This window comes from Molothrus ater, chromosome 3 (genome assembly GCF_012460135.2).
Source record: "Molothrus ater isolate BHLD 08-10-18 breed brown headed cowbird chromosome 3, BPBGC_Mater_1.1, whole genome shotgun sequence".
NCBI classification, from domain to species: domain Eukaryota; kingdom Metazoa; phylum Chordata; class Aves; order Passeriformes; family Icteridae; genus Molothrus; species Molothrus ater.
In genome coordinates this window covers 15,893,957-15,906,385 of record NC_050480.2, presented here as the reverse complement: position 1 = coordinate 15,906,385, position 12,429 = coordinate 15,893,957, and the positions used below count along the sequence as shown (strand labels likewise).

Here is a 12,429-nt window from a genome sequence, read left to right as displayed (position 1 = left end):
AGAAGCCAACAGGCGATACAAATTTGATGCACCAGTTTCAATGGATCTTTAAATAAAAAGCAGTTAAAGAAAACACTGCCAGGGCCACAATGACCTGTGACAAATCCAAACATGCCAAGAAAAAGTTTAAAAGCAGGTATCATTAATATTTTGACCTACAAAATGTCAGCAGAGGTCATGAATACCTCTCAGCCTACCACATCTGAGTTTTTAATTCTCGTTTCAAAGAAATCATCGGCTATTATTGTACAAGATCTCAAGCAAGTAACAGGGACAATTAACACATTATAGAATCAATGATGAGTAACATTTATAACACTTGGTACTGATGTTATAACATACTCATACAAAAAGACACCACTTTTTAATAACTAAAGGAGGCTTTGACTGTACCGTGAGTGTGTAATAGTGTCCTGTCAAAGGTATCTTTAGGAGTACAAATATTCTTGCACCTTTCATGAACCTTCTCTCTCTGTAGAAGAGAAAATATATTAAAGAATTATTCTGATGCTTAAAACCCAGATTTTTTTCATTTGAAGCAAAACATTCAGTGAAACACAACTAAATTACGCAAAATAATTCTGGTATGTTCACGGTATTTTCTTCCTCTTATAAGCTCAGACAAAGTTTGTCCAGGTGAAAGGTACTAAAAACTTCAACCTGTAGTGGATGTGTTGGTTTTTTTTCCTGTATCTTTACATCTCAAGAGAAAATGAACACAGACATTATGGAAGAAGTGTAATAACTTCTCTACATAATGATATACAATTATAGATCAACTGTAATTACATATACAAACACTTATTTGCTGACTAATCCAGGAATCACACTAACACACAAAGAATCCTTTTTCATTGCTAAATCAAATTGGACGTAAGTAGAAATTACTTGCACATATTACTAATGAGTACCTCGCTGAAACCACATATCTTGTTTCATCATGCTGAGCTTCAAATTTTAAACACCACCAGAGACCATAGTGGTGACAAATTATGTTTCTAAAGAGCATCAATGTTAACTAGATTTCTGCAAGAAGATACATCACAGCTCAGGTCCCAGTTTCAAAACCTTCCTTCATTTAGCAGTCACTGCATGAAGTACTAATTTTAAAGGATGAAATCTTAAAACATTTTAAATGCTGAATATGTGAGTTAAAGGCAATAGTTCAGTTGTAGCTCATTTATAAACAATTCCCTTCTACAGTCTTTAACTATAATTACACAAGTAATATTTCCTGCAGCTGATTCTGAACCGACAAAAAAAAATAAGGAAGTTACAAACCAAGGAAGCAGAGAACAGCAGGAGACTTCTACATGTTCTTTCAGTTAAAAAGAAAATACTACATACTTACTGACACTTGTATTTTTAAGAGATTGTAGAAGTCTCCTACTGGTCCTGGTGTCCTTAGGTGTAGCTTACACTTCCCTGTTACAAAAGAAATCACCAAGACAATAGGCCTCTTTATAGTTTAAGAAGTCAATGTATAAATGTTTCAATGTTTAGATTGAAGACTCCTAAAAAATATTGCCAATCCTTGCAGCATGTAGTCATTTGATCCAAAGGTCTGAGAATGCTATGTTGCATTGTAGAGCCCAATCCTTAAACAATCCTTACAGGAAAAAAGGATTAACAACCAGAAAGAATAAATATGATCTGCAAGCCCTGGTGCAGAGCTTGGTACTCAGAAACAGAAGTTAAAAATAACATGAAATTGCCTCAGGACAATTCAGAGAGCATTTTCCACATGATGGGTTCTGAGATTATAAAACCAGAAATGTCTAATGAAGACCCAAACAACACTGAAAAAGCAAATTAATTATCAACTACCTGTACAGTGGGCTACTAGCCAGGATAATCTAATTAGAAGAAGCATCTCTTTCTGGTTCCTAGGACTATGTGCACCTAATCAGGGGTTCTTACCGGAGTGATTTCCTGTTGGTATAATGCAAAATGTTCCTTGGTGATCTGTGGGAGGTAGAATGAAGGCGTGACTTCAGTGTCCACAAAGTCCACTCCCCATGTTTTTGTAAAGAAATCAGATTCCCTTTTTGCTAACCTAGGATCATTTAGTGCTGCTGGGAGATTGACTTTGGAATGATAAATAGTCCATCTTTGCTGATCCACAACTAGAGATGGGCTGTCATGTAAGCTATTGGGATTGCCTGCAGCACAAAAGACAAGACAGTTTGTTAGGGTGAGAAACAAAGCTGTAAGCTTTTGTTAAAATGTGGTTCTTAAGCAAACCATATTTTACCAATTACATACTGATTAGAATTATCTATGCAAACGACTGATGATATTCTCCTGTAACATTTCACCTTGCATTTCTTCTATGAGATTAACCAACTCAAGTTTTGGACACAGAAGTGGTGTATTGATACTCATTAAACAGATTTCATTCAACATTAGTTTCTACTGAAGAGAAAAAGATCCCAACCACAAACATATTTCTAATAATCTGATCTTGATCAGAATGAGAGCTGTAATTTGTTAGCATTATATGTCATAATCCTTAAGATCCCATCCTACCTACTCCTTTGTGTAAACTAAGCTTTAGTGCAACACAACAGCTGGAACCATGACCAAAATCTGGTTTAACAACAGCACCAGAGACTTAGTACTATAGACAGGTCACTTGCTTCTTCCTGCAGAAGGGCTGGGGTATCTCCCAGAAGGAATGCAGTCAGGCTCCAAGCACACTGGACATGTCTCCTACCAGCTCTGTCACACTGCACCCTCTTCTTACATGGAGTATGGATCATAGCTGTAATGTGGAATGATGCAAGCAAAGTCCCACCTAAAATGGGGACATCTTAAAACAAGCTGCAAATAGTCTCTCCTATTGCTCCAAAGGGACACTGGGTGGTATAAAAAAGAATCACAGCATGCTTGGAAGACTATGGCTTAGTACACTACACCAGTATACAAGAAATATTGACTGGATAGCTGGCAATGGTTCAGCAAATGGAGCTGCTTTGTTCCTCTGCCCGCACACCAACATTACCTGTGGGTTCCTTGGGACACACGTCCGGCAGGGACTGCACAGGGCGAAAGCGTTTCGTGGCGTCCGCTTCTTTTTTAAAGAAAGCATCACTGCTGTTCGACTGAGGCACTGGTGAGGAACTGTGGCTTGATGCCATTGCATAAAATCACCACTTGATAAAAGCTAAAGAGGAAACAATAGATATCAAGGCTTTAATAAAGCTCTGGGGAGACACTGGATCAAAACAATGACACTCCAGTATGGTTTTTAACTGCAGTACTTCAACTGACACATTTCAACAACAGGAGAAAGTTTACTTTAAACACAAAAATAAAAGGCAGAATGTAACTTCATAGTCTGTTCTTCACACACCTGCAGGTTTGGAGGATAGCCTGTTCCTGTGCACAGCAATAATAAAATGTTACACTTGAAAAAAAAAAAGTAAGTCTTTTAGGCACTTCTTCCTTTCTTGCCATAACTATTGCAGCCACAGTGCATACATTCACAATAGAATTTCCTCTCAAATATCAGGAAACCTTGTACTTGAATCAGGAAAACTGACAATTCAACTCTTATGGCTGCCTAGTAGAGTAGAGTTTGTTCCAGCATAATGTATTTGCACAGAGAAGACAATTAAATCATAGATCAAAAAGCTCCAGAGTAAGGAAAGTCCCACTAATTTTCAGTTCAATTTTAAGATCCCAGTTTGAAAATAAATAACATTAAAAATTTTACACCAGGGCTGAACTTAATGAATTCTTTCCATCTGTAAACAAAACTGCATTTCCATCAAAGTATCAGACAGTAGTACACTGCACAACTATTAGGGTTTGAGAGTTTATTAAAACTGCACAGCTCAAGGAGTGCCTGTTCAAAGGGACTCATCTGGATCCTCGCCTTTAAGGAGAAATTAAACACACCTAGCAAGATCTTAGCATTTAACTACTAACCCTTAATGGACACTTAAATTACTCACTACCCTGTGAAGGAGCACAAAAAGATTAAAGGCCAATTTTATCTTCAAGTGCTAAAGCAGGCACCAAGGGATGGCTGTATCTCACCCCGTCGGCTTCCAGCAGCATCACATATATTACAAATCTCATTTGGAAAATAAAAGGAACAGGTTCTACTTTGTTAAAAGTGTCCTACAAAACAATTCTAAAAGAGATGCTCAGCTATAACAGAGCATACCAATGAAGAGGTCCATAGTAAGGAAAACTTACTAGCAGAGAATGGGAACAGTCAGAAGTAGTCAGACAAAAACCTTTCCAGCCATCTGACAGATCTTCCTTAAATATCATAAAGCATTAATCTCTCTCCCCCAAAGGCCCCACAAAACCCCTTTTCTCTACTACTTTTATTGCTTATGTTCTTCCCTTGATATTTCCAAAGTAATTTCTCAATTAAGCTCTTCTCAAATGTTTGGGGTGGTTTTGTGAAAAATCTAGTATATTATGATAAAACACTTATTTTAGCATTCTTAAAAAACACATCCAGTGCTATGTTGCCATGACCAAGTCTCCTAAAGGCATACAATAAATTTATCTGCACTTGGAACTGCTTCAAAGTGCTGTATTTGCAGTTTTTCTCCTGAAAAAGCCTCTGTAATATGAGCCACAGTCTGCTCTAGTCAGATGTATGAGCAACTCCAGCAATTTGTAGAAAGCACTGAAATCTTGTAACTCTTGCAAGCCATTCATTAAGCCTTTCTGCTTTCCCCACAATGAAGTACCATCTCAAAGAATTGTCTAGGATATGAATTGTCTCAACTACATAAATCTGTGTAAAGAAAATGCTATCTGTGTGATGCTAGCCAAAGATTCAAAACAAATTTCAAAGACAAGTTAAGACTGAAGAGTAGCTCAACACCTCAGCATTTCAAAAACAAGCTTGGCCGCCTACTCTTGCACAGGTATTTTCATTACTTATCATCATGAAATATTTAATGACAAATCTTAAAATAGAAAGGAAAGAGTACAATAAAATACCAGTGCAAGCAGTAACCTTCATACTGTTTAGTGGATTTCAACAAGATACAAGGCTTCATAGGCAGAGGCTTTTTTAAGTGGCACGCAATCTGATGCTGTACTAAATTATTCATAGCTAGCAGCTATTCTAGTACCCTCATAAGTTAGGACCTTATGGATAATTAACCCCAATGAACAACCACATTTGTACAGGAAAAAACTCATCTCTGTACTGCCCAAAACGAGACATTCCTCAAAATGTAGTTCTTAAATTGACCAACAAAGTATAACTTCAGAAAGACAAAGAAAACTGGGCAATCGTACCTGAATTAAATCCACATTACAAAGAATATGTGCCAAGCCCATATAAAGGCAAAAATCCTGCCCTACACTAATCTCTGTACAATAACCTTACCCACAATTGAAAAACTTAAATTTGTTCACCAACAGAACAGCAGCTCCTTGTGCTCCACTAATAAACATTTTATAGACAAATGAATCTATAACTAGCCCCTAAATCAACATTTTAAAATACACAATAATAAACAAATTTGCTGATTTAAACATACCAAAAAAATGAAACTCAGTGTTAACACAGAACAAAAGTTCTGCAGAGTATTTTAACTCATTCTATTTTCCATGCAAGTGAAAGGCAGGTAAAAGCAGTTAACTGCACTAACTGTGCAAAATGACAGGCAGGTAAACGCAGTTAACTGCATTAACTGTGCAGAGTCAATTATGAAATGGTGAGTCCCCTGAGTCTCTTACTTAGAAGAACATATGGCTGTAGTAAAAATATGCGACTGTGTAACTTCATGACATCAGTGTTTAAATTATATACAATTAAAATGGTTTAGATCAACTGTGTTCTCTCCAGTAATCACCATAATTTACTCACATTTTGTCTAGCAATGTGTATTAAACTAACACAATTAAGAAAACGTTTAGAGGTTAGACACAAAAGTAGTGATGGAGCCTGCAACCCAGGATTATGGCTCTACTTGCAATATGCCTTCAATATATTACATCTGTTTTGCACACACTGTATTAATTTCCTTATTTAAAAATATTATATTAAATTACACTGTCACTGTAATGACTTAATACCGATGAAGTTAAACTAAATCAGCCACGGCAACAACGAAAATAGCTTTGATGATCTGAACTGACAGTATTCCTAGAGTTTGAGCACACAAAGACTTGCATTTCAACTTACAGCCTCCTCTTTAAAAACATTCTTGTTCAGTAACATGCTCAGCAAGTACAATATGACACAGCTGTACAGCACAGCATGGAACAAAACACTGCGGTGACGAGAGCAAGAGCCACAGGCTTGGTACTGCACAGTCAGCAAAGAGCAGCTCTGTGAGGCAGCACTGCATTAATCACATGAGGCTATTTCTGAGATGACTGCGCTGTGACTCTTGAGTTTCACACCCAAGGTTTCAGCTGTTGGAAGAGAGCACAACAACAAAGTGTATTACTCTGAAGTGATTGCACAGGGTGGTTGTAACTCTGGAGAACGTGCTTGTTTTTCTAAGTAGCAGCACTTGTACAAAAGTTCTTCACAAACTGCCTTCCCATACTCTGAGTGTAATTATTCACATGCTTTGTTTTTCCAATATCATTTATAGAATCTGCTCTCCAAATTTTATTTCAGCTTCAAAAATAGTGACACCTAAGAGACAGTCGGCACTCAGGGGGAAGAGCCCTCAGGGTTCCAACTGAACATGCAACACTGAGCAAGCTTTCCTTCAAGCATTCCCCACTGTCCACAACAAGCCACACTTGGACACCAGCAGGCACTTTTCAAGGGATATGCTCTGCATCCCAAAGGTAAGGCAGGAGAAGTTTCTCTGTGAACACAAATGGCATGCTAAAGTCCCTGCTGCTTGTCGAGGCTTTGGCAACAACAGAGTGAAATTAAAATATTTCAAGCACTCTTCTGGCTACCCAACATGCTTTGGAATAGAAAACTATCAGAAGCCACCCACAAGTCAAGCTAAAGCAAGATACTGCACCATTTCTAGAACATATGATAAATACTGAAGATATTTATTAAAGAAAAGCATACCTGAAACTAACTAAAAGGTAAAAATACACAAGGGACTCCTTCCAGGACCTCAACAGCTAATAAATGGCATGCTGCTATTGGCCTAATATATTTACTCTATCCTCAAAAGTTGAGCTTTCCCTATGTATTATTACACAGCTCTAAATCAGCAGGATTTCACCCTGTAACAGGGAAACTATGGTACGAGCAAAGTACACAGCACCTTTGTAAGACAATGTGAGCCAGACTGCACTAGTGCAAGCTTTCACTTCTTTTTTCCAACCAGCCAATTCCTCAGGCTGAAATCTCCATGCTTGTCCCTGGTGCCCTGAGACAGACACCCCTGTTGCAGCAGGAGAGCCAAGGTTAGCTTGAAGCAGAAACATTTAAGCAGTTTCAGAGACTGAGGTTAAAGCTGTGGGAGCTGTTCTGCTAAGCCAAGCTCTTCCTGAACACCTACTTCCACCCTGGGGTTTCAGGGCAGGAAGATGATGACTCTCAGGGCAATGATGAGGCCAGAGTCAGAGGAGAGCTGTGACATGTCCCCATGGCAAGCCACCTGCATTTGGAGCACACTACAACATAAAACCTCTTCACATAACTTAGAGAGGAGGCCATATGAGCCTGGCCTCTCTGAGAGCCTAATAAATACAACTGTATTTGTATTCACAAAAAAACTCCATGTATTTGAGTGCATTCTGCGCACCCCAACATTACCCCCAGTCTCATGTTCTCACACTGAGGGTGTACCCTCTCTGCAAAGTTAGCATCACTGATGACCGTCCAGGTTAGCCTTGCTGGGATGAAATCAACCCAACAAGAAAGCAATGTACGAGTTATCTGCATTTCCCATCAGCCCTGCTTAACCACACATGCTGTTATGCTTCAGCAGACTCTGTAATTCCTCAGACTGTGCTACTTTCCCACCAAACTGCAGAACAGGGGCTGTGGAAAAGCAAAAGCTCTTGAATAGCCCAAAGAGTAATGCCACCACCCTCCCCTTGAATTGTCTCTTTCATAAGAACATCTCAAAACACTCTCCTCAAACAGGGAAAGAGGCAAGAAACAACAGTAGTGACTCCAAAGAAAGAACAGAACAGCTGCATCTCCACTGCAAAGCACCATGGGTAGCCTACAAGGCCAGGATAAAACAACATCTGACTTTCATATTATCACATTTTGTAACGGTTTCTTTTGCCCTTCCCAGCTGTAGCCACATGAACAGCAGATTTAAGAAAAAAAAATTTAAAAAAAAGCTTTAGCTGAGCTTCATTTCTTTAAATACAGGAATAAAATCCTCTGAAAAGAATTATCCCAAAATGTCCCATCACTGAACAAAATCTTGTTATTTAATAAAATCCACAAGTGTAAACATTTTGTCAAAAACTGGAAAGCTATTTATCTCCTTTTAGACAAACTATCTGGAAAGTAATATTTCACTTTCATTCAGGTACCAAATAAACAATTATACTAAACACTTGTGGTGTACCCACTGTAGCAAATGTACTTCCTCTCACCTGGAAACCCAACCTCCCAATGCTGAACACTAATCTGAAATCAGAAGGCAGACTCTGTGCTGGAGAAACAGACCTACCTACAGCTATTTAGGTTGTTATGCACCCAGTTCTTCCACACCAGAGATGACAGAATCGTTCAGAAACAATCATCAAAGCAGTAAAAATATGTGTCAGAAAAGGCCCTGTGGTTAGTTGCCCACACTATCACACAAGATGAGAATGAAGTCTCTTTGTACCCTTTTTTCCAGGCATCACCATTACAGTGTGCATTATCCCCTTGGAAAACAGTGAAATACGAGCATCTTACAGAGCTCCAGAGAGGTCCACAGAGCTGAACAAAGACCAAGGAGCCCCAGCAGGCATTCCTGCTACAAGTCTGTTAAAGGTAGACACTGCAGAGCAGTGACATGTGGAGAAAAGGCAGAAGAACTGCACCAGCCCCAGCAAAAATCCCAACACCGAGGTCCTGACGTGACAAAAGGAGTCCAACAGATGCTCATGGCAATTTGTGTCGACAGCGCGATTCCCTGTACAGCCCCTCCACTTGCCATCTTCAGCAGGACCAGGCTCTTGTTCATCAGAAAATAACTTCCTAAAAATATGAATTTTCATGGGAATCATGTGTTCCAAAGCCTTATCCAAGTCCTGAACCGGAAGTGGCTATGAGGGAGCCAATTAAAAATATTTCACAGTTTGACATTGTGCATAAAGCTGCAACCAGACTATCAAAAAGCAGGCCCAGTGCACCTCACATTAAGTCCTGACACAGGATGCCAGTCCACTGTCACTCTACAGGGCAGGTACTCTGCAAACAAGAACATCCAAACTTTAACCTGGTGAGCAACGGAGCATGCCATCCATGTTTGCTGACAGTCCTCGTGGTATTAATACCTGCCCAACAGAAGATCAAACAAAACTGATCACCTCTATTCACATTGCTTCCTTTTTATCCCTTAAACAGCTTCCATTGACAAAAAGAATAAAAAATTCCATGGCATAAAACCCAGTATGGTCATGCTACACCTAGAATGCCAAAAACCAAAAGGAAGGTCTTACACTGCTGTATAAAGTCCATACTGCTGTATACAGTCTTGCAGTCACTGTATAAAAATGATGGAAACTCTCTAACATATTGCAAAGTGCCAGACATGCTACCCCAATTCTAATAATCTAGCCCTAACACATACTCACACACATCCAGAAGAGCCCCTTTTTTTTTTAAATTTAAGAACCAGATTGATAGAGAAAAAGCTGGGATATTTAAGCTATCAGGTATGAGTACCTTGGAACACCTGATCAGTACATGGACCTGTCAGTTTTGAGTATGAAGGAGCCACGTTAACAATTCTTTACCTTCTGCTGAGAATATTCAGTTTTGTTGGTTTGTTTTTTTTTTTTAATCTAGCACCTATGTGAGGTGGTACAAAAAGCTAGAAATATTAAGACAAATCCTAGATTTGCTGGTAAATATGATTTGGACTTACTCATATGAGGTGCCAGAAAAATGTACGTAGAACATCCACACTCATGCTCACCTGCTCACTCTTTCTGCTCCATTCATAAAACAAGACAAGAATAAACAAAGTGTGAAGGGGAAAAAAAAAAAGGAAACCGAAGAGAAACTGTGAGCCTCTCAACTGGAAGGACAATATGATGTTCATGGGCCTTCTCTTTTCCTCAGACTCACAGCTCCTCATGTTCCCCAAACTCTGGAGAGGGAAAGCAGAAGTGGCTTCTTCACAGAGCTGCTGCCCCAAAAGAAGAAACAACACCTACATGATCATGATTCCATTTCCCAATCTCTTCCTGCTCAAACTGCCAAAGAGAAGCCTGCAGTCTGCTTTCTCCACTCATTTCTAGCGGCGCCTGACATTTTCCAGGCAAACAATATCTCTGTTCAACATTGGAAATGTGCATCTCCTTCTCCTCCCATGAAGTTTGTGCTCATCAACAAGGCAAGATTCCTGCACACATGCCAGACTCCCACTACAGAGAAAGATGGTGCTGAAGACAGAGGGACACTTGGGACAGATCTTGTTACTGGCAAATGGGATAGGAGAGGTAGAGATGCTTCTCATCGTGCAACCTTCCGGCCTCACTGGTGAGGCTGCCCAGTGACTTTTGCATGAACAGCCGTGGATCTCCTATCTATCACCCATTTTAGGCACTGTTCTCCTACCCAACAGATACACCAACCTAATGCCCAAAGCATTTCAAGACCTTTTGTCTGCACTACAGTCTGTCAAAGAGTCACACTGACTCTCATGTCACAACAGTAATTACTGCAGCCACTACAACAATTAACATACTGCAGTTGGGTTTTTTGAGTAAGAGAGCAATTTCTTGCAGGGTTGCACAGCAACAGCTGCACAAGTCCATAGGACTTCTTATTCAGGACTTCATCAGTACAGGTAAGACAGGAAAGTCAATACACCACCTATGCTAGAAACGAAAAAAAAAAACCCAAAACAAAACAACAAAAAAGCAAATCTGTAGCCCAGTAATTACTTTGATGAACTTTAAAATAGGCATTCTATATTTTTTTATGCTGGATTGTGATAACTCTGTGTTCTGTAACAGAAATCCTAAGTATTTAGACATTATAAGAATAATGGAGAAGAAAAAGGGACTTAGCAACATACTAAGGCCTAAACTGGACAGTCAGAAGGGGAAAGTTTCTGCTGGGATTGCAGAAGGTTGGTATTTTATACCCCCATATGTGTATTTCTCTCAACATCACATACCGTCTTTGAAAAATTACAGTAAAGAAATGCAAGAAATTAATCTCCCCATCACACAATTTTAGGATCATCTACAAACCCAGGAACCATCGCATTCCTACACGGCTTATGGAACCAACAAGCCCTTTTAGCGCTCCACATCCCAGTCTATCCTGGCTGCCATGCGCCGGAGGAAAACACTAAATACTTGTTCTAGACGTTAGCCCCCAGCCGGCCATACCTTATGGAGAACACGCCAGGAGTATCTCCCGGAGACCGTCGTCATATCTCTCCCCGTGGCATCGTCGGGAATGCTGCCGGGGACCTGCGGGACAGTGACCGCATGAGGGAGGCCCAGCCTCACGCCGACACCTCCGCGCCCTCCCCGCGCCTCCCGCCGGGCACCGCCCGCTGCCCACCGGGGGTTACCATGGAAATTCGGAAAGGGGAATTGCAGGGAAGGAGGGAAAGCGGGCCGCGGGCAGCCTCCCCCCTTCCCACCTCCCCTCGCGTCCCTCCGCTCCGCCGCCCGGCCCAGGCCGCCTGGGCCGCCCACACAAAGGGCACCCGGGGAAATTAAACTTTCCCGGCCGCTCCCCGGGGGAACCCCGGCGGCGGGCGGGGGCGGGAGGCGGCGGGGCTGGCGGCGGGCGGGCCCCCCGCGCTGTACCTGAGGCGCCGGGCGGGATGCGCGGCCTAGCGCGGCTCCTCCGCGGCGACACGTCGGTGCCCCCGCGCAGGGCGGCGCAGGAAGGGCCCGGGCGGCGGCGGGAGGAACCAGGCCCCGCCTCTGCCACCGCCCGGGGGAGGAGCCGCGGCCGAGGCCGGCGGAAAGGGCCGCGCTGCAACCCGCGGTGGGGTAGTGGTGTCGGTCCCGTGGGCGCCTGCGGTGCCGGCATTTGGGAACCCTCGTCACCGAACTCCTCCGCGGGTGCTTCGCAGCCGGTTTGACTCAGATTTATATTTTAGGCTGCAGTTCTCCCTCAGGCCTCAGAGGCTGCTGGAATAGAGGGGTGCGTTAGGTGGCACTGAAGCAGTAGCAGCCTCGTGCCTGGTCGTGCCTTAAACAGGCTTAAATTCTCGGCCGTAGCGCTGTGCCAGTCAACAAAACACAGGGAACCTCTGATTAATTAACAACAGCGATTCCGGCTGTACTTAATAACATAAGCGTGTGGCTATGGGCACGAGT

At 41.7% G+C, this 12,429-nt stretch overlaps 1 protein-coding gene across 1 annotated transcript in view; it reads right to left on the bottom strand.

Moving 5' to 3' along the window:
* VPS54 (VPS54 subunit of GARP complex) overlaps positions 1–11,988 on the bottom strand; it is a 48,411-nt gene extending 36,423 nt beyond the window's left edge. The window contains exons 1-5 of the mRNA XM_036380793.1: positions 11,911–11,988; positions 11,482–11,565; positions 3,005–3,166; positions 1,921–2,162; positions 394–472 (exon numbers count right to left, since the gene is read on the bottom strand). Of these exons, the coding sequence (XP_036236686.1) occupies positions 394–472; positions 1,921–2,162; positions 3,005–3,140 (457 nt within the window). The 5' untranslated portion in view covers positions 3,141–3,166; positions 11,482–11,565; positions 11,911–11,988. The remainder of the gene's footprint in view (positions 1–393; positions 473–1,920; positions 2,163–3,004; positions 3,167–11,481; positions 11,566–11,910) is intronic.
* Between the last annotated feature and the right edge of the window lie 441 nt (positions 11,989–12,429).